Source organism: Micrasema longulum, unplaced genomic scaffold (genome assembly GCF_059751315.1).
Source record: "Micrasema longulum isolate JH-2025_06_02 unplaced genomic scaffold, ASM5975131v1 h1tg000072l, whole genome shotgun sequence".
NCBI lineage: Eukaryota > Metazoa > Arthropoda > Insecta > Trichoptera > Brachycentridae > Micrasema > Micrasema longulum.
Window position 1 is genome coordinate 332,385 of NW_028277279.1, and position 26,700 is coordinate 359,084.

The following is a 26,700-nucleotide window of genomic DNA, read 5'->3' on the forward strand; positions in this document are numbered from 1 at the left end:
TATGATTATATTTTTTGTATTACAAGGCCAAAGTTAAATAAAATTAAGGTCTTGGGGGGAGAGGTAGTGCCAGATATTCAAAGATCTGGCGCTACCCTCCCCCCTCCAGGATGCCAGAGATCCCCCAGGGGGTCGCGACCCAAGGTTTGAAAAACACTGTTTTGTAAACAACAACACAACATGATGTTAGTCATTTAATATTGACTTTATCATAAAAATAATGTGGTTTATTTAGCAACGTTATCAAACCACGCGAATTTTGGGTCAATCAAGATAACTTCTGTTGATTATCTTATTTTGAAAAAATATTTTTTGTGGTTTTGTTTTTGATTTTTTGAGAAAGGTCATGGCCCTAATTACCCACATATTTACAAAAGCTCGAACAATAAAAAATATATACGTAATAAAGTTCAATGGCCAAGTACATTTTACCTTGTAAAAGGTCAGCCTGTTTTGGATTTTGGAAGTATTGTAAGTACCTAGGGTCTTATTAAAAATCCAAGTTCTCTAATTTACCAAGCTGTGCGAGCGTCAAGACGACCATTTTTATGTTACTTTTTAATATTTTTGCTCAACAACTTTTTAGTCGTGCGTTTTACAAAAAATATTTGAAGAAACTTTTTGTAAAATACAAAATTTCCTACAATTTAATTGTAAAACATATTATTTCTCTAAACATTACATGATACTTACTAAAAATTTAAGGCATAGAATTAAGAATAGTCCAGAAACCGCATACGCGCATTAAACAGAAGGCGACTGAACTACTCTATAAGGAGCTTAAATAGCACAGCTCTGAAACTACACTAGCACAGCTCTGGCATAGCTCTGGAACAGTATGCTGCCACAGCTATGATACAGCACTGAAACAGCACTGACTTAGTGTTGATGCAGATCTGAATTAGCATAGATTTGGTACGACGCTCGCAGTTGAACACAAAAAGTGTTATAATTTTCCTAAGAAAAGAATTTGAAGCATCCTATCATTTTAGCAATAGCGTAAAATTGCAATTAATCGTAGAATTAGCATTTGGCGTGCTATCAATTATTTTTGTGTGATACGTAAATGAAATGAAAATAGCAGTAATACGATATATGTAACATAGGTACCTTTTTAGAATATTTTATATGGGTGGATTATTACAAAATTAATGTGGATTTGCTTACTGTAATCCGTTGTTCTCTAAAATAATACGTCTGTTTTATGAAACGAAGATTCTAAATGTAATTTTAAACTGGACACATTACAAAATCAAATCACCAACTTTCACAGTATTGAGTTCCGTTTATCTGGTTTATCATAACAATCATTTGAAGTTCGTTCAGAAACGTTTGTCATTAACAATCATTTACTAAAAAAAAACTAATATTTTTGGCCAGAATTTCGAAACGGTGAAACGCTAAAAAATAATGAGAACTCAGATTATTTTACATATTTAATATATTTTCGGCCTTGTGGTGGAGTGGCCAGCGCGCTTGCCTTCCATTCAAGAGGTCTCGGGTTCGATTCCTGACATGGTTGACATAAAATATTTATTTAAAAAGGTGTTTTCATACTAAAATATTTCATAGTCCCTATACTGGCACCTGAAGCGTAATATCGATCGTCATATATTTATTCAATTCAATTCTATTTTTTAATTTATATATGTGTTGCATTACGAAATGAAATATCTCAATTCATACACATAAAAAATATATATATAAAAAATAACACATAGGTATACATAATATCCAAAGAAAAATACATTTGAAAAATTAAGAGAATCTTGAAACGAAAAACCCTCAAAGACGTGAAAAATACCAATGTCCAAAGTAATATTGCTCAACATAGAGATAGCCCTTCCAACAGGCATAACCATTGGCAGGCTGGTTCTGGAATATAAAACATTTTATGCTGATGCGGTCTAAGGTAATTATCCGGAACACAAAAGCTAATGCTCCGCATAATTTTAAGGTTGATAATAATACCACACAACAATCGAATATTCATGTAATAAAATTATCAATTTACGCTGCGATTGGTGTACCAATACAGTGCCCTCTGCAACAGTGGGTGCGGAAAGGGAATGATAATAATGATATATTATGAGAACTATAAATGCATTACACACAAAATGTAATATTCATATTTTATGGTTTATTCAGGTTTATGTTGGAAATGATCGTAAAATAAAATCGATGGGTTTAATACGTCACCCTTTTGATCGAATCCCGTCGGGCGTAGTTTTTGAACGCAATTTAACCTACAGTGAACATGATCTATGGTGAACAGCTGTCAAATTAAATGTCAACGTGTTGTCACTTTTTTTGACTTTGTAGTTGATAAAATAACGATACTAATACAAAAATTGTTGCAAATCAAAGCATATACTGGTTTCTTCGGGCCGTTGAAATGGAAGCAAAAGAGCAACGGAGAACCATAAAAGTATTTATTAAATATTTTGGGATATCTTGTGAAGGTGATCATTCGTTTATTTTAATTTTGGTCAACAGATTCCACCGGTAATTGATGACATAGATGACGAGTTGCGAGATTTGCTGCTCAATCCTGAAAAGCTCTCAATACATAAATGGGAAGGCTCACAAAATATCTGGGCAAGAGATGTCGACTTATCAAGTGTATTTTACTGCCCGAGTGTTCCTGTCCATGCAGCGTTACAGGTAGGTTATGTTCCCTTTATAAGATCTCTGTTCGTTCTTCTCACCTAATGTTGCATAGGGCACACGAAGGTAAGATCACTCTATGCTTCAAATGCCAGTCCAGTCCATTTACTATTATGCTCAATGTTTAGTTTTTAAAATTTATTGATAATTTTAAGTTGATAGAATTTTATTCGTCCATGCACTTTGTCAATGTGCACTACAAGACTTGCTGTAATCTAACTTCTTTTTTCATAAATTTGTTTTTTATTTGGTTTTTTAAAATATCACCTAAACTCTAAATATATATGTTTGGATAATTTGTATAGCGCCATTTTTGTGAAAATCACCTCAAGGGCGCTGTACAATAAATATCCCAGCACGTCTTGCAGCTACAGAGCGCATGGACAGTAAGAAATCTAGCCCCTATTTACATTTTTTTATTTATTTGACAGTGAAGTTTGGAGTGATATTTTAAAAAACAAAATAAATAGCAAATTTATAAAAATAGAAGTTAGATAACAACAAGTCTTGCAGCTACTGAGTGCATGGACGATTGAAATTCTAGACACCATTTAATAAATTTAGATATTTGATAGTTGATAACATTCACCATTTTGCCTTTGTTTGAAGATCCACATTCCCTCAACTCTTCCATCTGTTGACTTTTGTGAAGTAAAAGAGCTGAAACCTTTATCATGCGGGTGAGATTCATCCGACTGAACTGTACTTGTAATTGAATGTAGTTGTAATTGTAATTGAACTCCTCCTGTAAATGCCTAGACTCCCATATTCCCTTCTCAAAAATGTTTTCCCTCTCTGTTGCAGCAAATTTAAATTTATCCACCTGTTTCATTATTTGACTTTTTAATTATGTTTATACATTTAATATTTCCAGCCCGTCAGAAACACGAATGGGCAGATAATAGATTGGAAAGAGGTGATCAACTACCAGAGTAACAGGAGAGAAGATCTGAGCATGAAAAGACCGCCTCTTCCTCCCCAGCAATCTACACAAGGGATGCCTAATCAGCTCCCCTTTTTACCTGCCGGATATGAAATAGAACAAGAAGGGAACATAACCTTACATGACACACCGAATTCTTTACTGGAAGAAGACGATGTTCCTAGCATGTTTATGGGAGAACGTATGTCATTAAATAAGTGTCTCTTTTTACATGGCAACGTCATAATATCATTGTGATATCAAAAGTAATATCATTGTGGTACTAAAAACGTGTATTTTGATAGGGAAATATCTCATACTACAATTACCGATAAAAATATATGAAATAGATTTAGAATAATTTATTGTATTTTTATAATCAATATGGATATTGTAGAGAAATGTTTTCATACATAAATGTAAAAAAGAAATTCAATAAAAATATCGTGGTTATACAAGTAAACGTGACCATTTGTAAAAATGACAAAATTGAGATTATTGACACCGCATTAGCATAATGCTTGACTGGTAAAAATTCCAAGTCGATCCGACACTCTAAAAAAATTTAATTTGTAAAATATGTGACCATTTGATAGAAGCTCACAGATTTTTGACAAGTAAAACTGACCAACACACATAGTCACTTTTATTAGTAAATTGAAGATCCAAAGAATTGACCAAGTAATAGTTAGTTAATTTTGCTTGTAGGTGATGTCACCAATGAAGAGTTAGTAGTCAGTAGTTAGTAAATTAGTCTACGTTTTGTATTTGACAGATACATTTTTTTTTATAAAATGTTAATTAATAAAATTTATTCTTTAGATTATTACATAACACTTCTTAATTATTTGTTCTTTTTCATTTATTTTGTATTTCTGTGTTTATTTAAGCTTCATAAATATAAAAAAATGAATTATTGAAAAAAAAAATCCCAAAAACATAATTTAAAGTAATAAAATAAAAATAAAATACTATCTCCCTCAATGAACGAAACAAAAATGATTATCTGCCAAATTTCATGACAAATTTTACAAGTAAAATTGACTAAGTTTTTCAATTATTTTTTTTATAGAAGTTATCATGTTTTCTTATTAACTTTATTGAACTCTAAAAAAACACTAAAATGGCTCCGCTGAACATTATTGATTTTGTCACTTGGTCAATTTCTCTTGTATGCCCACGATATGTTAGTAGAAAAACGCGACATGTTTGGCCATGGTTGTTGTGATGTCAAGATTCATGAAATTGTTGGAATTGGAATGACTGTTTTTGCGGGAATTCAAAATTACAAATTTAGAAGTATTTTTCACGCCACTAATAATTAACAAAAAAAATTTTTTTTTACTAGACCTTTATTACTTTAAAAATATAAAAAACGTGATATTCCCCTATTGCAAAAAAAGTTGTAAAAAAAAAAAAAAAATGTGAAATCCCCTGTTTGTAAAGCAGTGAATAATGTCAATATATTCACTGCTTTACAAACTTTTAAAAACGTGGGGTACCAGAGAGGATTGAATGAGGGAGATATTTTTTTTAAACCCGACTCTGGGGAGAGAGACCGTCGCGGCCGGCTACCGTTGCCGTTCATTTTTATTAAATCATTGTCGGTAATTTTTTTTTTTTTTTTTTTTGTTCCTTCATTCTTTCGAGGTGCGATTTTCATCCGATAATAAAAATATAAAAAATAAAAAAAGTAGAAAAATATGTTTCGGCTCGATAAAGGGACGGATCTCCTTTCTCTTCCTTGATTGCAAAATCGTTTTATAGCCAACCTCAAAACGATTACCTTTATCACGTGGCGTCGATGGCCCAAGACGTTTTTAAAATATTCGTTTTACCACTGTAACAAACGAGAAAATTATGCCGCATCCATCAACATTCGCGAGAGAAGATTTTTGAGGGAGAGTACGGAAGAAAGTATAATCGCGTCCCTTGCTCGTAAGTGGTAAAACGAATATTTAAAAACGTCTTGGGCCATCGACGCCACGTGATAAAGGTAATCGTTTTGAGGTTGGCTATAAAACGATTTTGCAATCAAGGAAGAGAAAGGAGATCCGTCCCTTTATCGAGCCGAAACATATTTTACTACTTTTTTTATTTTTTAGATTTTTATTATCAAAAAAAAAAAAAAAAAAATTGTATCTATCTTTCCTCTATGCGCACAGGTGGGTAGAACGTTTAATAATCAGTGTGGCCACATAATCGCAAGAGTATGTTTTGCGTGCAAATGCCCCTTCAAAAAAACAATGGTGGATATCAAAGAAAAATAGTCCTAAATAAATAAACAAAATACATCCAATTTTCTGTTGGGCTGAAGATCGGAAGCATCGGCGAGGTCTCAGATTCTAGTTTTGTTTTTTTATACATGCGGGTCGTTTCGGTGGATCCTTTCCCGATCTATATTAAGTGTGGCACTCACCCTGACCTATTGAGAAGTAGATGACACCATTATGAGATAGCTTGTGTTTGCTTCGTGGTGCTTGTTTGAAATGCCTAGTAAAATTGAAAATCTTTTCGCTTGTGAGATGAGGTCTGTAATTCGTTTTCCTTAATGCGAAAAACAGTAAACCAATCCACAATCATCGACAGATCTGTAAGGTGTACGGGGAACATGGGATAAGTGATTCAATGGTAAGGAGATGGGTGAGATAGTTCAATGAAGGTCGTGATAATCTGCACGACACGTTTTATGAAGAGGGAATACAAAAGCTTGTGCTCGCGCTAAAACAAATGATTACAAAATCATGTGAGTTATGTAGAAAAATAGTTTAAGGTCTAATGATGTTTTCACAATAATTTTCTTTTCTGAATATCTACTTGTTTTCTTCAACCTGTCAAACGGGACGTACTTTCTGGATATACTTCATATATTATATTCTATTTACTATGTAAATAATGGCGTTTATAAACGTATTGACCGACGAATGTCACATCACAGTGATACTAAAAATGTGTCTTTGATCACAAGTATCACATCGTGGTACTAAAAGATTTACACAGTCTTTAAGATGTAGCTGGGTTATTGTGCCTTTTGTCGTTCACACTTCTTCTTCAAGTTTTTGAATGCATTGCACCATTCATTATCGGGGTTGGTGCAATTTTTGTGGGTATTTGAGTAACTAATAATAATATGTAGCTTATTTGTCTGAAATCTGTATTGTCACAGTCAAGGCTTTTACTAATTTGTTCTGTTCTTATATGCGGACTTCCATATTAAATTCTTAAAACAATTCACTTTTAAGTTATGGATATTGTAATTTGGGTGTGCACATAAATCTAAATTTTTCTTTATTTTATTTTCAGATCTATTATGCGTTCCTTCAGCCTATGAAAGTGACCACTATGGTGGACTATTTTTTGCTGAAGATGGTGTTACACTAGTCGGTGATGAGACGAAAGTCGAAGACGAGAGTGATACCATCTGTTTAAGCGTCGCCAATCATGATGCAGAGGATATAGACTTTAAGGAAATCATCAAAAAAGACAATCATCTAAAAGGTATTTCGTATTATAATAAAATGGTTTAACCTCTGACAAATAATATAATGCCCAGATTTGTGGAAGGACAATTCATGTATTTTGCATCCCGATAATGCACCATCACACAAAGCGGTTATTGTGCAAAAGTTTTTTTTTTGCCAAAAACTTGACTAATTTTATAGACCATGACCAAACTAACCTGATATGGCCCCGTCTGACTTTTTCCTGTTCCATAAGCTATAATTACCGCTTCAAAAAAGGCGTTTTGAGTCTATTGAGGCCATCAAAAAACACTGAAAGCCATACCTCAGTCCGTCCAGGTCAAACACTGTCATTGTTATATTGTACTGTAATGCAGCCTACTTTAAAGGCTGCTTAATAAATTTTAATTTACATGTGTTTTTAAATACTTTGTTTAATGATTCTAAATACTTTTTACCGAGAATAATTTTCTTCTTCTTTGCCTGATGTTAGTGATCAATTCTAAAATGGCTTCTTGCGCTGCCCGAAACAACTCCTCCACACACCTCGTTCCGGTCCAATCTCTTATATTGCGCAGCCATGACCACGTTGTCCCTTAATCTTGCCCATTAATATAAGTTGGAGGATTTTATACTTGTCTCCACGTGGGATGTGACCCAGATAGGAAATCTTGGACATTTATTCATTTCAACGATTCCCCATTGCAATTAGCTCTCTACATTGCTGACCAAATCCATATAAAACTCAGAAATATGTTAAGGAGTGTTAAATTTAGAGCCTGTTTTATGTGTCGTAGGAAAAAATACAAATTTTAATTGTTTACTAGGTTTGTGGTCAGACACGGATGTGCAAAACACAAATGATGAAAAGGGTAAATTACCATCTAAATCGAAAATTTCAAGTGAGGATGAAACCCTGTTAGAAGAATGTATAATTCAACCCATCAAAACTATCCCCGATTTGCCCGTACTGAATATTTCTTCAAAGGGCTTTAAGATACAAATGCCCTCTACAGAATGGGCAGAAATGTTGGATGTTTCCAAACCAGTCGAAGACTTTGAGAAGAAAATTCCAAATATGGCACATCACTTTCCATTTGAGTTAGATACCTTCCAAAAGCAGGTAATCTTTTCAATTATTTATATGAAATATGGATGCCGACTTCGTTTAGTGTTTAATCTTTTAACCTGCTTTTAAAATGAATATAAAGTTTACTCTTAAAAGTTAAAAACTTTAAGAATCAACCAAAAATAGTATTTTAGCTTATCAGTTTTAGCTGCATGCTTGGAAAACATCTCAAAAGCGGATATTTGAAATGGCGTAAGGGCCAAAGTGTAAATTATTCAGGAAAGGGAAAATAATAAATAATGTTTTTTTCATATGTAAAAACCATTATTTTTACTTAAATAATATTTGTATGACAAAAATTGGTATTTATATAATACTAACAAAAATTTTAAATGTGATTTTTTCCACCTTCTGAACAATTTACAATTAGTCTCTTACAGATGATGGATTGATATATATCGATATCTTACATTATAGGTTATTGATAAATGAATATGCAGTACATTATAATATCTAGAGTAAACAAACTGTTATTATTATTATGGTACTCTATCAAGAATTGTCGAGAAAATGTGTAAATTAATCTTAATGTGTTTTGAAGAAATTTGTATTTAAATTCATGTCTCATTTTCCAGGCCATTCTAAAACTCGAAGAACAGGGTCATGTATTTGTAGCAGCCCACACGTCGGCTGGTAAAACTGTTGTTGCCGAATATGCCATCGCTCTCTCCAAAAAGCACTTCACCCGGTAAATACACTTGCCTTATATCCGGAGCATTATCAGGAAATAAAAAATTAAGGAGATTTTATAATAACAAATAAAAAAGGGCGCTGGCTGTCGGCCGCTCTGGCGCCATTCCAAAGCCGATTCAACTATCCGGATTTTTGCATATCCGAATATTGTCCAGCACTCATTAATCCAGATAATTGGAGTTTTACTGTATCCATACATATCCATCTTAATAACAATAAAAGAGAGATTGATACTTTTTGAAAGCAGCTGACTTCATTTAATATTTCAATAATCAGACATTTAAATACACACAACGGGCTATAATTTTTAAATGGTATCCTCATAAAAAAACTGAATATGAATTTTACTTATTAAAAAATATTTTGATTCTTTTTACAATAAAATGACTTTAATTTCATTGCAAAATTTTACACTTTTATTCCAAATTTTCTTATAAATTATCACAAAAAAAAATATCATTGTGTATTCTGAATATGTACCCTGTGTTGCATATGATGCTGAATCGGTACTCCAATTATATTGTATATTGATAATTTGATGCATGAAGGCAAGATTATCAGTCTTACGCTTAAGATCCAGCCCCGGAACTGTGAAATAATACAGTGAAAATCGTCTTTCCGAATAATTATTTCAGATATCTTGCTGGGAACCGAACTTATGACTTCGGCATGGCCAATGGCTCACTAGTAACACTACGAGGTGGAAAAATCTCCACCCGGTTTTCCTTTTCTGCCCGAATACTGGAAAAGTATCTCTGGGATGACTTAAATCATGCACAAAGTGATATGCACCATAATAGATTGCCCAAAATTACTGTGCCTGATAAACTTTTGTGTACTCACAAGGACCATCAGACTCCGACACAGTACAATAGGACAAACCTCCCCTTGTGAGCATTCACAGAACAGCTAATAATTATGCGGAGCGTTGGACTTGCTCCACACCACTCCCGCTGCTATCAAATTAGCTTTCCTTTCCATTGAATGGCCATCCCTTCAATTCTCCTCTTTTTGATTTAGCTTTCCTTTCCATTGAATGGCCATCCCCTCAATTCTCCTCTTTTTGATTTAGCTTTCCTTTCCATTGAATGGCCATCCCCTCAATTCCCCTCTTTTTGATTTTTATTCATCTTTACTTATTTCCCTTTTCTTTTTCGTTTTATAATAACAATTTAGTGAAATAATTATGATTCTATTTTATGTCAATTGAACGTAGTTATGCAGAAAGCAGCCCGTCCCCAATTTTGAATCGGGTGCAGCAAGGTCAATTCTAAGTTCTGCTAAAAACACCCAGGCCGCTTTCATAGAAAAAACTGTAATAAAAACCTTTTGAAAATAGTGCCGATCACAAAAACGGCATTTCTCAATTTGCAAAAAACACCCTCTGCACTAGAAAAATCTTACGGTACTTTAAAAATTATTAAAACTGGTAAATACGTAATTAGATTCCTGTTTATAATATTATTAAAAAACTTATGTATTCATTGTTTATCATTTGTCAAAGTCAACAACATTCCAACTGTTGTGTAGATTTGATTATTCACTATTTTTACAAATATGCTATTATCTCAGTTTCACTTTTCTATGGCTGGCTGCTTTCTGTATAACTACGTTCAATTGCTATAGTACTTTATGTGCTTCTTTACTAAATATTGTAAGAGCCCTCTGGGTGTTTATAAATCAATATTCCATGCGCAAGTAATTTGCAATTTAGAAATACAACAAAAAATCAAAAACACTGGAGTAAATATCAAAATATTAATTATGTCACTAAATAACTGTTTTTGGAATGCAGTACATAATCATCAATGAGGAAATATGAAACAAATCTTGATTATTATCTTATGCCACTTAAATGTGAATTGTTATTTTTAGAACTGTTTACACGTCACCTATTAAGGCCTTGTCCAATCAAAAATACCGGGACTTTTCTCGGACATTTGGAGACGTCGGTTTATTAACGGGAGACTTGCAGATCAACACAACGGCCAGTTGTCTCGTCATGACAACGGAAATTCTGCGTTCCATGTTGTATCGAGGGTCCGATGTAGTTCGAGATTTAGAATATGTCATTTTTGATGAAGTTCATTACATCAATAATGCAGAGGTTTGTAATTTTCATTTCAACTCCAATGAAAAAGATTAATAACCCAAAATAGTCTGATTTTGAGTTAAGTATAAAAAAACTTTCATCTGCTTAATTAAATTAATTCTACCTTTAAGAATTTCAACATTTATTTGAACGCGGCCATTCTCAAACAGTGTCATTATTTTAACTACTTTCTTTGTGACAATCGAGATTTAAAAACAAATCTAATTACCTATATCTATGTAGTTTTTTTTCTTATTTTCATGTATTTTGTTTCCTGCCATAAGTTTAATAAATATATGACATTGGCATTGTTTCGATCCTTTAGGTACCACAAGTGAGATATTTCACGCATGGAACAGTGTAACACGAACATTTGTATATAATTATCTAGAGTATGTTTTACCCTCAGAGTAATAATGTGCCAAGCTATAGAGGAACCCAAACGTAGGAAAACCATTCTATGACTATTGGACTAGTTAGCTACAGTTCGCAGCAAAACAATGAGCCGTACTCAGGTTGAGAATTGCCAAATGGATATTAATTTTCATTGTAAATACTTTTAAATATCTACCTGTGTATTTATTATTGCAGGGTTATTCAAATTTATTTTGATATAATGTTGATATAAGGAAAGTTTTAAGGCAACATAATACACATGTCGGGACAATAAATGCCAAAAATCAATGTAAATCATAGGAAAATATTCTAAATCACTTACCTGTGAAAACTGACTCCTTTAACACCTTTGAGGCTCCTACTGTTGTAACCAAACATACCGCAATTCACCATTGTCGATTTTTATTTATTATTACGTAAATATCCAAGTTATTTACTAACAAAGCCAAGCACAGCGACAAAAGCATACGATAGAACCATTACACGTATGTTGTCAAACATAACAAAATGGCCGCCAATTTGTTGCTAACCAACATCGTTTGCATTCTATGAAACATGGTGATAGGGCTTCTCTATAGCTTCTCTATAGCCTTATTTTACCGCTAATTTAACACACTGCCTAAAATGAGTAGAAACCATTCCAATTTTGATTCCGCTTGATATCTTCTAAGAGAATATATGTCTTTGCTAAACGCATTCCAAAATTTGTTGAATTAGTCTTCCATTTAAATAGTTAAAGGGTGAAAAAACATGATTTCAAAATGTGTTTTTTAAATTTTGTTAGCTCTGAATTATTATAAAAATAAAACATTGTTATTAGTGTTATACAATTTTAATATTTTACAAGAACACTGCTAAAGTTTCGGGAGAGCACTCCTCCCATCGACGGGTGATATAAAACTAATATAGTACATGCAGAATATTGTCCACAGTGTCATCATAGAATCTATACAAAAAAACAAACAAATCAGTGATGGAAACTAAAGCCGAATGGTTATTCCGTTTATCTAAGATATTATCATGTAAACGGATAGTTGTCTGAAGTACAGATACGGAAACATGATCAATGAGGGAAAGAATGTTAATTGGAATTTAGTTATTAAAATGTAGCACATAAGTAGATGTTACAATAATTAAAACTAAGATTTGGTATGTGGAAAGACATCCACTTGACTAAGAAGGTGTTAATAGACGCAGATCCATGCCTATGGGGGTGGCAAGTGAATTGAGGAAGGTCCAGTATCACATTGCAAAGGGAACATTGTCAATAAAGGCGAAGGGTGATTAAATATGTGATTATTAATTTAATTGTTTTGAGACTTAAAATTTTTGTGAATTTCTATTGAAATCTATATGAAATGAGAATCGTATAACATTAATAACAAAGTTTTATTTTTATAGTCATTTATAATGAAGTGAATGCCAATTCATTAGCTCTGTTAGAAATTATGTCTTTTTACTTGATAGATGTGTATAGTTTTTGGATTTATCAAAGAAAAAGAAAATAATCAATTCATTTCTTTTCACAGAGAGGTTATGTATGGGAAGAAGTATTAATCCTGCTACCTCCCCACGTGAGTATAGTGATGCTGAGTGCCACTGTCCCTAATACCCTGGAGTTTGCGGATTGGGTCGGTAAAACCAAAAGAAGGAAGGTTTATGTCGTTTCCACACTGAAGAGACCAGTCCCTCTATGCCACTACCTGTACACAGGTGAAAATTAATTCCTTTATAACAATTTAATATATGCACAACCGAGTATCAACCCTTTTGTATGGGAGCGAAGCGTGGAATTGAAAAAACAAGGATGAAAGTACGTTGAATGCTGTCAAAATGCAATCTTTCAGGCGAACGTGTCGTAAAACTATGTACGATAGGCGCACAAATGTCAAGATCTGTGCTTTATATACGGCTGAGACGAGCATTATCAACAAAATCGAGAAAGGAGTGCTGTGTTGGTTTGGACATTTAGGGTAAATTAACAGCGAAAGAATGACTGAAATATTTACCATGTGATTGTTGATGGATGCACAAAACGAAGAAGACCGAGTTCAACAAATACTTGAATGTGGACATGTTAAATAAGTGCGTAGATTTTCACGGTCACTGTTGTCAAAATGTATATTTTTTTCGGGTGATCAGTTTCAGCTACCATTGCAGGAGGCATCTACAAAGTACGAAGAAGATTAATGAAAAAGATGTTACAAAAGGTACTGCGTATGTACCATATGTACGGAATGTTACTGACAGTATAGCCAAAGTGTTCAAGAAACACTTTAACAACATTTGGGACTGGGAAAAATAAAGGACCATTTATTGAACCCGAAAGACAAGATCCCCCTGTAAACTAAAACAGTTTATAAACTGAGCTGCCAAAGATGTGATAAAGTGTACATTGGACAAGCAGGGCGCGCAGGAAAGAAAATAATTAATCAACATAAAAGAGTGTGTAAACTTGGGCACCCCAAAAAATCTGCAATAGCGGACGCAGGACATCTTTTCTCCTTCGGACCAAAGATTTTGCATAAACCTAGAAATGTCAATGCACGAATAATAAAAGAGGCAATTGAAATACCCAAACTCCAACATTAAACTCAACATAGTTCCCTACAAACTACAAACTACAAAAATGACACAGAATATTCCTACTGCCAACTGCGACATGGTACAAATTACTGATACATGAACACTTGTTTTGTTCTACAGAGCACACAGTTTACCCTGAAGATGGCTCCTGCAATGATAGCCAAATTGTCGGAACTAATCCAACCTACACAGGATCACCCGAAAACGATACATATTGAACATGTCAAAAGTCGGAATAATCGTTGTGTGTGCGTGACAAGATGTATGAATATGCAGGAAGCGAGGGCTGTATGCGAAAACAGATTAATGTGGCATTATATCCTCTCTGCCTGTATATCTTTTAATCGGTCAACTGTCAAAATCGATATTTTTAGCAGGTTATAAATCATATCTAGTGTTACGATTCAAATTTATAACATGTAACATTAATTGTAATAACTTAATCCATTGCATTATTTTCTATTTCAGGTTCGAGTGGGAGCTCACAAGATGAAAGGTTCTTGATCCTAAACCAAGATGGAGTATTTCAAATGAAGGGATTTGAAAGTGCACTGCAAGCTAAAAAAGACCGAGCTAGCAAAAAAGAATTCGGACCAAAAAGTAACTAACCATACACATATTTATCATCATAACTAACGGCCTTAGCCAATTTGTGCAAAATTAAAGTTAACTCATACCTAAAGGAGGTGGGTCCGCTTAGACCCATTGTAAATGATCGGTTATGTGAGAATATTTTTATACATGATTTTTCTTAACTAAATCACGTAAAATTGTACACAAAACTTTACCACACGTCTTTTCATGATTCACAGCATATTTTTATAAAAAAATAATATTATAAAACCCACGAAAATGACTAAAAGGGGACCTTAATGGGTCTAATTTGACCCAACACCGCCAGGCACGTATTTGTTTGAGCCAGTGGGCTTTAAGAGCTAAATACAAAGTTATATAATAGAAAGAAAACATAGTTAATTGTTATCTCAATAATAGTAATCAGTAAAAAAGAATAAAAGATGTATAATTGTTGTAAAACAGTAAAGTATAGAAGAAAAGTAGTAAATAAGAGATTCATTTTAAGTTTGTCAATCTTACATAGGCACACATTATTAGGCACACAAATTCATTGACATATTATACCCAACATGTATTTAGATGTTCTTCGACAGCCAACCGGGCGTGACGTTTTGAATATAAATCAAAATGCCTGCTTGTGTCATAAAACGTGTAAAGATCTTTCAGATAAACATTGAAAAAAGGATTGTCTAACTTTTCGTTGGTAAATATTTGTCAACGAGTGATTAACAAAGCTTAAAACAATTAATATTCAAATATACATATTATTTTTTGTAAACGTCAAAATATACCTAGCAGCGCAATTGTGAAGCTCTTCTTAGCTACGGTGGTAGACTGATTAAAATACGTTTTTAAAATATAATAATCGTGAGTTAATAAAATTTTTTAATTCTCCGAAATCCAGTGAAAAGAAATAAACGAGTCAAAATTAGAAGGAATTTTAGGAAAGAACCTGATGGGGATCCACTAAAAACAAATGTTGTTTGTAAACATTCAAATCCAATCTTTTTTGGAATACTAAAAAATAACAACCTTCCAATTTTTAGCATATTCTCATGGAATGCAACCCTGATGATGGATGAATAAAACATTTACGCTCCTAACTTTTTTTCTACTTATAAAATTGAAGATATTAAAAACTATAAAAATGCCCAGCCCAATGTTCATCATTTCGTAGTAGTTATTTAGTCTATCTAGGACACTCATACGAATATTGCCTTTTATATATATAGATATAAATACTAATTGACTGTCCGAACTTACATTACGATTCATTTGAATATCCCACCTGGATGGACGAGACCCTTTTTTGAAAATTTTTTTTTAAAAAGAAATACTTGCGTTCTTATAATTTACACAAATATTTCATTTTGAGGGCCATTTTCAACGAGGTGTAAATAACTCACTATTAGAAAATGGGAATGAAGTTGGGGTGGAGTTGGATTCGAACCACGGACCTTTGATCCGTGAGTCCGCGACACTTTACTTAAGAATCGAGACTTTTCTTCACAAAAGCCAACAGATGGAAGAGTTGAGGAAGCGTGGATGTTTAAACATGAGCAGAATGGTGAATGTTACATAGTGTGTAGAGTGACCACTTAAAGTTATTGACAGGTCATAAGCCCTGTAAATGCATAGACTTCCATATTCCCTTCTCAAAAATGTTTTCCTTCTCTGTTGCAACAAATTTAGAACTAAGGGGGGTAACCACAATTTTTTTTTTTTTTAAAACCCGTTACAAATTACGAACGTCACCCATGAATTTATAAATTTCGAAGAAGCCAACTTTTCTCCGAATTATTCTATGATAAAAATATCTCCAAACTGTTTTGCTTACTCAAGTATTTTTACAGATTCGAGAAATACCCTCAATCCCAATCAAGAAAAAACTATGTGGGTGGCTTTTATCAATCATCTTCAGAAAAAAAACCTGCTTCCAGTGGTTGCTTTTGTTCTTTCCAGAAACAGGTAAAGAAATTGCTTTTTAAAAAAAAGTCGCTTTTGGTAATAAATCCGCCGAAGTGCATTTATTTTGTATGAGAAGTTTACAGTCGTAATCATCCCATGTCGGTCCACTGCGGGACATAGACCTCCCCCTGTCTCCCCCACTCCTCCCGGTCCCGTGCCGACCTCATCCACTGTCTACCGGCAAATACGACCATCTCATTGGTGGCGCCCTTGGGGCCTCGTATTCCTCAGTCTCCACTCGAGAACACGCTCTGTCAGCAGACACTCGAGCAACATCATTTTCGTCTTTTCCCCCGTGACTGAGGGTGGCGGCTGCACTCGATCATTCTTTTTCGTTCTGCCTCCGGGTAGTCCTGTTCCGGGCAGAGTGAAGAGTGTCAGTCACTGAAAACCCCAGCGTGGATTTAATTAAGTAGAATCATTATATCGTATATTGTATTATAATCATATTATATTGGATCGAAGTATTACCAAATATCGGGGAGGGTGGGGCATGATGGGGCCTTTAAGGTAATACGTCAATAAAACGCGTTTTTTTTTAAATCCTTCAAAAAAAGTTTATTTTTATAAACTTTGATCTTTAATCTAACAAACGTGTTACAAAAAAACTAAAAATAAGATTAAAAAACTAGTGAAATAAATCAATTAAAAACAGTCGTAATTATCCCGTCTTGCCCCACTGGTGGGGAAAGATGGGGTACCGCCTACTGCGGTTCGCAACTAGGACAGACAAGGATGGTGTCTTGGTTTTTTTCGTCTACTCCAGCGCATGAACAGTGTGCCCAGCTCTGGCACATTTGACACGCTATCCAGCCTTTATTTGACTCAACGTATGACCCTCTACAAAACAGGCACTCTGTATCATCTTCATCATTTATGGAAGAAGAGTTACGTCTTGATCGTTTCGATGGCTACTTCATTTTCATTAAAAACTGTATGTTCAGGACCCAAAAGAACCTTCACCTTATCTATCCTGTTATTATTTTGCCTGGCCAACATAACTTTTCGCTCCAAAGTAGTTTGAGGAATTGAATAAAATCTTGCAGCTAGTTTATATCCTTTTCTCCCTTCTAAAATGTCTTCTTTATCTCGATTCATGCATTCCTTTGACCGACTCCCCCTCTTGATCTTTCAAACGTAGTTTCCGACTATGTTCTGCTTACACAAAGAAAATAAAAACTGTTACTACATTGTGTTCAAGCAATGAGGTAAGATGGGGTACCGCTACCCTGTCTTGCCCCTTTTACTATGCTTGTTAACAACACTTATTGTTTACGAAATACAATTTCTCTGGAAATAATTGATGAACTTACTATAAATTACAATACTCTGAGCTTGTAAAGCGACCATCAGCTAGTTAAAATCACGGTTTGCTTCCTTTAATGCCACAAGCAGCAAAACTCGATAAAATAACATAAAATTTTCGAAAAACACGTTTAGTATCGCTGCGTATCGGAGCGTGCACACATGCCCGCTGCAATTGCATCATTGGTGGGGGGTCTAAGGAGAGCATCAAATGGCGTAATGCGCTCGGAGCTTCTCGGCAGATTTCGGCTTTTACCGCAGAGCCCCATCTTGCCCCACTACCCCATCATGCCCCACCTTCCCCTACGTAGGTTCATACTGTCAAAACTCGTATTTTCTCCATATTCGTCTCCTCATTATGTTACCCATATAAACAGTGTGGAGAATGTATATCTTATTAACTTTTTTATGACCTTCATACCTGCCCTTATCAGTACCGGTAAAAGCAGGAATGAAGGTCATAAAAACGTAAATGAAATATTACAACCAGAGTTATCTATTTTTAAAAAAAAGATTACCATTCTATAAAAAAAAGTTTCAACTAAAATATTTCAATAAATATATTTTTTTTAAAGTATTACCGAAGGCATAATTTTACGTAGAAATAAAGGAAAATGTCGCAAAAATGTATGTGATTTAAATGCTTGTATTTCTTTTCAAAAACAAAAAATTTAAATTTTGCTTCGGCCGCTTTCATGTTCAACTTATTATCTTTAAATTATTACAAAAATATTAGTTCAATACTTAGTCTTAATTGAGATCCCAGATACCTAAGTTCAGTCTAAATTTGAAATGGCGCAATCTGCCGGTCTAAAAGTAATTATATTTTAGTTACATAGAACTTTTAAGTATATTTTTCAATAAAAATACCTTTAAAAATTATTGTTTTTATCTAACTTATGTTTTTTTATTTCATTATATTGCTGGATTTAAAAAATATTCATTTTAAAATGGCAAAATCGTATGATTTCCTCATTTTGCGTGCGTTTTACCAGACTACAGCCGGAGTTTGGAATGGAGCTTCTAAATGAGACCAAACTTAGAAATCTCCACCAAAAAAATAAAATTATTTATCGATGCCAAAATAAACTATTCATGAAAACCTACCTACTTAGATAATAGTGTAATTCAAAACCGTCTCAGCAATCAAAGATTTCAATTATACTACTTGACACCGCAAACTTAGCATTCTCCATTGAGTAAGTGAAGCATAGTTAGAAATCTCACAATTATTTTTCCAAAGTTTTTCTCGAATTTCTCAATAACACTCCTTCAATGGAGATTCCTAAGTTTGCTTCTAATACCCTCAAATGTAGAATTTCATTTAGCAAATACCACCCGAGCGAGACCTCTCTTTCTTACTACTTCACCAGTATGATTATTCCTTTTGACAGTGATTTTGTGACCCGAGAATGTATCGGGGGCGAATCGTTCAAGTAAGCGATTATGCGCAGCTTACCATTATATTTTACTGTCTATAATAATATTTTATAATAACTATGTTTATAGAAATTAAAAAAATATATTGTTAGATATTTATTATAAACCACCACCACCGTTTACATCTTCCTGCAAAAAAAATCTATAAAGTGCGCTCAGCGCCCAGCCTGTTTTCTAACTAGCCGATAACCTCAGGTTATTTCTCTATACAAAAAACTGCACTTTATTTTACATCTTTAACCGAGTCGCGTTTTTTCAGTACTAAAACAAGTTTGCAGATTACAAATATTATTTGAAGATTCTCTTTTCCGCAGAAATAATTTTCTTTGATAGGATACAGTTGACATATAATGTATCACATACAACATGTGGCGTTCGAAGTGGCCATTTTTGATATTATTCATTTTCAAAGGATTCGACCAGTGCTTGCAAGTGTTTTATTAAAATAGTGCAGAATGAAGCTTCATTTATCGCTAAGTTAATAAGTTAATAACATGTGTTGTTTGAGTTAAATTTCACAGAACCACAGAGAAAATAGCTATTCATAATATTGTATTACGTACATATTATGTACTTGCATGCAGGTACAAATTAACAAATATTTTTTTGTAGATTACTTATTTAAAAAATCACCGCTCACCACTGGAATGTATAGTGGTCAACCTTGTCCACAGGTAGTATTCTGCCATTGGTATTTGTAATTGTTTTTGTTTCGTTGATGTTTACAATGAGTAAATAATTTTATTTCAGGTGTGACAACACTGCCGAAGCCCTCAAATCAGTGGACTTAACTACAGCCCGAGAAAAGGGTCGTATCCATTCCTTTATACAAATGTGCCTTAAAAGGTTAAAAGAACCCGATAGAATGCTTCCTCAGGTTAGTAACTTAACGCAAATCCTCAACAATAAGAAGTAATTGAATTAATTATTTAATTACTGTTAACAATATTTTGAGTTTGTCCAAATTTTTGTAGACAAGGACTGGATTCAACTCCCTGGGGAGCTGTTCATATTAACATATTACAACAGAGATGAAGAACATTTAAGAGAAGGTAATATAGAAGTCTAGGCATCTACAGGGCTTATGACCAGGATTCCAGGTTCTTCATCTCTGTTGTGATATGTTAATATAAACAGCTCCCCAGGGAGTTAAATCCAGTCCTTGTCTACAAAAATTTGGACAAACTCGAAATATTGTTGATTAATCCACCTGGTCCATGAAGATGTATAGAAATTTAAAAAAAAAACATTTTCAGGCGTTGCCTAGTATGTAGGTGAAATAATTCAATTAGATGAATCTCTCCCGCATAAATAAAGGTTTCAGCTCTTTAACTTTACTAAAATCAACGAATGGAAGAATTTAAGAAATTTTGATGTTCAAACATAGGCAAAATGGTGAATATTACACAGTGTGTAAAGTGGCCACTTAAACCAGCCGGTGACAGGTCATAAGCCCTGTAAATGCCTAGACTTCCATATTCCCTTCTTTAAGGTATTCTCCATCCCTGTCGTAATTTGTTAATGTACATATTATCTATTTAATTCAATTTCACCTAGGAAACATTTCAACATACATAGTATTTTTTATATTCACAGGAATTAATTAAGGTCTTAAGGCTGGAATTTTGTTTGTATTATTTAGTATTTTATTTATCATTGTTTCAAAATATATTAAGTAATTACCCGCCTGGCTAGGTAAGCATCGAGGCAGTTATTTGGGTTTTGATTTTAGTAAAATTGAATACACATAACTGCACATATTTTATACAAAATTGTAATTTTTTAACTCTGTATTATAAATTAATTTTAATTTTAATTTTTAAGATCCGGAGAATGTCAACTCTACTATCTTGTGGAATAGGAGTTCACCACAGTGGAATTCTGCCGATCCTCAAAGAAATTGTCGAAATGCTGTTCCAAACGGGATTGGTAAGCTTATTAACATTACAAACGCATCGCAAACCAATCATAGGGTCACAAGATACTTGACACACAGACAACTCGAACAAATACAAACGTATACCACTTTTGGTCAATAGGCGGGTCCACACATACTGAGCAGCCGAAAAACGCGAGGCAAGCGCGCGGCCGAGCCACCGAGTGTCGGCTTTTTGGTTTACTCAAAGGCGCCTCAGCCGTTTGCCGCATGCACTCTGGGCGCACGCGTATTTTTTTGTGCCTCACTCGAGCAAAATTATTTGATTCCCCAACTTGATTCCCATTTTCTAATAGTGAGTTATTTACAACTCGTTGTAAATTACCCCAAAAAATCGGAATTTGGGTTAATAATAAGAACGCAAATGTTTCTTTTTTATATGAATTTTAAAAAAATGGATTTTGTCAACCAATTTTTATTTCTCTGCTCCATTGGCAATGCTTTTTTTTAATTGAATTTTTTTCAGTATATGTTTTGAGTATATTTTCCGTGTAAGAGGTCTCGTGTTCGATTCCTGAAATATGTATTTAAAAGGGTGTTTTTACACTAAAAATATTTCTAGTCCCTGGACTGGTACTTGAAACGTGAAACTCATCATCTTACCTTCATGTAACAAAAATGATCCAGATACACTGCAAATCCAGTTCCCTATGCACCATTAGGTGCGAAAAGGAAATGATGATGATCTTTGTCCATATTATACTCCTTAATTGTATTGTAATTCTTCATTCAGTTTCATTATAGAGTGACAGAAGAATTTTATTATTTCAGGTTAAAATTCTTTTTGCCACGGAAACTTTTGCGATGGGGGTAAACATGCCGGCAAGAACAGTCGTTTTTGATTCGGTATCCAAATTCGACGGGTTAGAAATGAGAGTATTACTGCCGGCTGAGTACATTCAGATGGCTGGTCGTGCGGGTAGGAGAGGTGAGTTACGTCAAATAAACACTATTATTATTCCATGTTCTCGCTCCCCAGTTAGAGAGGTCAGTAATGCACAACCAGGACGTTGATCATTGTTACGGACGTCAAACGGAAAGCGGCCCTTGTAGGGACCGCCCCTGCGCTATATTAAAATGTTTAGACTTAGGGATCTCGGTATGTGTTAGAAATGAGCTGCCCCTCCAATAAAGACTAGTATTTGTCACTTTCGGGGGTGGCCTTTTCCATACCGAGACATTTAGAATAGGCATTTAGTTACAAATTAGTTTTAAGTATATTTTTGAATGTGCATCGTTTCGCGCTGCGTTGCCGCCGCAAGAATGCCGTGAGAACTGGAGGGGGTAGTGCCTATATACGTGGAGGGAGGGAGACGGATGGAGCGGGCGTGCGGCCTTCTCTATCGCTCTCTCTCTCTCCGCGCGGCATACGACGGCTAGACCCGCTCGGCGGGGTGAATGGTGGGGCACGTAGCGCGAACGGTATATAACGTGTACAAATGAAAATAAATGACACTTCTTCTCTGACGTTTGGCTTTTACTCATCTCTACTCGCTTCTCCCCGACCCGGCTTTCTACTCGATTCTTCTTCACTTCGCTTGACACCTTCGCTTCACCCTGGACTTGGATTTTGGACTTCTCTCCCTACGGATTCCTGACCACGGCGAACCGGCAACTTCAACCTGAAATAAGAGGCCCTTCTGAGGACATCTCCGGCCCTGACGAGTTAGACAAGATCGCCTAGCCTCCGCTGCCTTACAACCAGTGGATCGGGACGTGTGCGTTAGTGACTGCAGCGGAACCACAACACGACGCCGGTAGCGCGTTAGCTACATTGTTGGTCCTTCGAGCCGGATCTGCTGTCGTCACACGAGTGATCATCTACCTGATGCCTGCTTCTCTTCGGTCTGGAAGAAACGCCGCCATGCAGGAAGGACGCGCCGAATCCGACTCCGGTTCATCGACTTCGGCCCAGACGACAACGGAATCTACCACCCACTCAAGAGAGATGCGAGCCATGCAGCAGCGACTGATGCAGGACATGACGGCCGGGATGGTTGAGATGTTCAAGGAAATGAGATCTCAGCTCCCGCTCATGTTGGCCGCTACTACAACCCCAGAGAAGACCACGACGCCCGCCGGAGCGAGCGCCGCGGCGGCGGCGCCTACCTGTGCACACCTTGGGTCGTTGGAAACGACCCAACCCGGGCCTGCGTACTTGGAGGAAGCCGCTGAGCCACGACCGAACGTAGCAAGCCCTGCGGACCACGCTACATTGGACCCGACGACACTCGGCTCCATGGATTCGGAGACGAGACGACTCACCGGCGAGTGGGTTGACAACCAGAACAGTGCTTCATACCCCACAGTTGACAGGATGGCCGCAGCATTCGTGAGGGCACTGAAGGACGGTGATTCGACTGGAGTGACGTCGCAGCCACGAAGTGATGACCCAAGGATGACGTCATTCATCGCGAGGCAGACTGGTGCGAGAGACCTGCCGCAGTTCTCCGGGGATCCGCTAGAGTGGCGGATTTTTAAATCGCAGTTCAACCAGTCTACGGAGATGTGTGCATTATCCAATGCAGAAAACATCATACGGCTGCAGAGATCACTCACAGGACGGGCCAGACAGACTGTATCGGCCCTACTCGTGGACCCGGGCAGGGTTCCCGAGATCATGAAGATGTTGGAATCCGCGTTCGGACACCCTGAGCTCGTCGTGGAGACGGTCTTGGAACGGGTGCGGAGGATTCCTAAGCTGCCAGACAACGCGTCCGCGGAAGCCGTGACGGATTACGCCGTCGCAGTGAGGAACGTCGTCGCGACCGTCGAAGGATTCGACGGTGAACACCTTTCTTCGCCGAAGCTTCTCTGGGAAATGGTAGGGAAGCTTCCCTACACGCACCGATGGATGTGGATTACGTCGCGCATCGGGACGAAGAGAAAAGCGAAGTTAAGTGAATTAGCCGACTGGCTAAAGGACGTGACGGGCGTGATACCTAACGCCGGGTGCCTCGATATCAACACAGGCCCCGTCAGGGCTGAAAGGAATCGCGCCTCTAAAGGACACGTGCTGCTGAACGTACACAGTGAAAGTGAAAAATGCGCAAAGTGCAACGGAACACACAAGCTCGACGTGTGCCGCGAATATTCGGGGCTTGGCGTGAAAGACAAGTGGGCATTTGTGCGCGATTTAAGACTGTGTTTCCTGTGCTTGGGGAAACGCTGCCGAACGTCGAAATGTCGGGCAACAAGGTGCAACATAGACGAGTGCGGAGGAAGGCACCATCGCACACTACATACGCCGCGCGCCCAGTCGACGGATGAGAATGTGTTACACGTATCGCGGAAGGAGGGCTCGGTCGCCCTTAAAGTGTTACCTGTGACTCTCAATGGACCGAAAGGTCGAGTAAATACATACGCGTTACTAGACGAAGGTTCAACTATCACACTCCTGGAAGAAGAGGTCGCCGACGCGATCGGAGCGCGCGGTCCACAGGCCGGTATACAAGTTACGGGTATAGCCGGAATCGCCGCGAGTGATGCGTCATCGCGACGCGTAAAAGTGATAATAAAAGGCGACGCCGGCGCTTATGAAGCGATCGCCTACACAGTTAAGACACTCAACTTGCCGACACAAAAAGTTAAAAGTTGCGACAACTCGGCGCGGGAAGTGACAGTGAGACCTAAGATGCTTATAGGCCTCGATAACGCCGAGTTAATAGTGCCGCACGGCCGGGCGGAGTTTCGAAGTGACGGCGTCATCATAAGTGATACGCCGCTTGGCCGCGTCGCGTTTGGCCGACACGTGAGTCATAACGATAATAACGCGAGTGCACCTACGGGTGAAAAATATAACGAAGATAAGTCAGTTTCTAATGGCATAGTGAAAACGGTCCTAGTGAGTGCTAAAGGACCGTCGCGTGATGACGCGCTAAGTGAATTAGTGAAATTTAACTTCAAAGTGGATTCGATCGGAATCACGACCGCGCCGCGGATATGTGCCGCAGAAAAAAGAGCGCTGGATATAATGCATAACTCCACAAAGCAGCTTCCCACAGGCCGGTGGGAAACGGGCCTGCTATGGAGTTCAGACAACGCATCGCTCCCCTACAACCGAGAAGCGGCAGAAAAACGCCTCTACTCGTTGGAAAGAAAATTAAAAAAGAACCCGGTACTTGAAGTTGCGTACCGGGCTAAAATCAGCGAGTATGAGGAAAAGGGATACGCCGTTGAGTTATCCAGGGAAGAAGAGGCACGGGAAAGCCGCATGAAAATTAAAAGAACTATATTCTGGACGGACTCGAGCACGGTTCTATCCTGGATACGCACGGACCCGTTGAAGTATTCAACGTTCGTAGCGAACCGACTCGGGGAGATCGATGAAATCGCCGGAATAAACGGTTGGCGCTGGGTACCGACAAAACAAAACCCGGCGGACATCGGAACGCGAGATACACAGCCACTCGATCTGTCTTCGAACGGCATGTGGTTCCGGGGCCCAGATTTCCTCTCCCGGCCGGAGAGTGAATGGCCTCAGGAAAAAGGGACAATCTCGCCTCCTGAAGACGCGCTGGAGATAAGACCACCGCGTCACTTTGTGGGCCATTGCCACACGACGACAGGACTCCCGGACGTATCCCGCTTTTCATCGTGGGTACGACTTATACGGACGACGGCCTGGGTTATGAGGTTCGTCGGACGTTGCCGCCGTCCCAGACAACGTGACGAGCCCGAGAAGCCGGGAGGTGACTTCGAACTCCGGGCCGAAGAATTGAATAAAGCCGAAGAAATATGGGTGCGCCTGTCACAGAGGCGTGCCTTCGGCAAAGAAATAGAATGCCTACAACGGGGAGAGGCCCTACCGCCCGGAGGACGGCTACGCGCTGTCACGCCGTTTATTGATGGAAGCGGCATACTGCGTATGGGAACCAGACTACAAAGGATAGATGACCAGAACGTGAATGCCCCGCCAATACTGGACGGTGGGGATGAATATTGCAGACTGATGATAAGTTACCAGCACGCAGCATCAGGACATCCAGGGACGGAGCGTACGATAAGCGATATCAGGTCGGGCTACTTTGTCGTGCGCCTCCGTACGACGCTGCGAGGGATCATCAGGAGCTGCCGGGCGTGCCGCATGCTGAGATGCATTCCGAAGCCGCCACTGATGGGACAGCTGCCGGCGGCCAGGCTGGCTAGCGGGGAGCGGCCGTTCACTCACTGCGGCCTCGATTTCTTCGGACCGATGACCGTGACACTGGGACGGCGCACTGAGAAAAGGTACGGTGCGCTCTTCACGTGCATGACAACGCGGGCGGTGCATATGGAGTTGGCATACTCCCTATCCGCGGACTCGGCTATAATGGCTCTAAGAAGGATGGCCGCTAGGCGTGGTCACCCCGCGGTATTGTACACAGACAACGGTACAAATTTCCACGGGGCCGATCGCGAGATGAACGCGGCCATAAAGGAGCTAAGCCGAGATGAGAAAATGCTCGGTGAACTAAGCGCCAGAAGGGTGGAGTGGAAGTTCATTCCCGCCTCCTCACCACACATGGGAGGCGCCTGGGAGCGCCTAGT

General features: G+C 37.5%; 2 protein-coding genes across 2 annotated transcripts in view; one reads left to right on the plus strand and one right to left on the minus strand.

Moving 5' to 3' along the window:
• LOC148284972 (senecionine N-oxygenase-like) overlaps positions 1 to 1,313 on the minus strand; it is a 48,218-nt gene extending 46,905 nt beyond the window's left edge. The window contains exon 1 of the mRNA XM_088231977.1: positions 1,168 to 1,313. The gene's annotated coding sequence lies outside the window, so the exon portion shown is untranslated. The remainder of the gene's footprint in view (positions 1 to 1,167) is intronic.
• Positions 1,314 to 2,232: 919 nt separating this feature from the next.
• The window catches only part of tst (superkiller complex helicase subunit twister), a 39,653-nt gene continuing 15,185 nt past the window's right edge, over positions 2,233 to 26,700 (plus strand). The window contains exons 1-13 of the mRNA XM_088232026.1: positions 2,233 to 2,428; positions 2,497 to 2,664; positions 3,542 to 3,791; positions 6,893 to 7,087; positions 7,878 to 8,173; positions 8,755 to 8,867; positions 10,748 to 10,979; positions 12,890 to 13,073; positions 14,415 to 14,546; positions 16,376 to 16,490; positions 19,986 to 20,112; positions 21,060 to 21,164; positions 21,943 to 22,099. Of these exons, the coding sequence (XP_088088152.1) occupies positions 2,396 to 2,428; positions 2,497 to 2,664; positions 3,542 to 3,791; positions 6,893 to 7,087; positions 7,878 to 8,173; positions 8,755 to 8,867; positions 10,748 to 10,979; positions 12,890 to 13,073; positions 14,415 to 14,546; positions 16,376 to 16,490; positions 19,986 to 20,112; positions 21,060 to 21,164; positions 21,943 to 22,099 (2,107 nt within the window). The 5' untranslated portion in view covers positions 2,233 to 2,395. The remainder of the gene's footprint in view (positions 2,429 to 2,496; positions 2,665 to 3,541; positions 3,792 to 6,892; positions 7,088 to 7,877; positions 8,174 to 8,754; positions 8,868 to 10,747; positions 10,980 to 12,889; positions 13,074 to 14,414; positions 14,547 to 16,375; positions 16,491 to 19,985; positions 20,113 to 21,059; positions 21,165 to 21,942; positions 22,100 to 26,700) is intronic.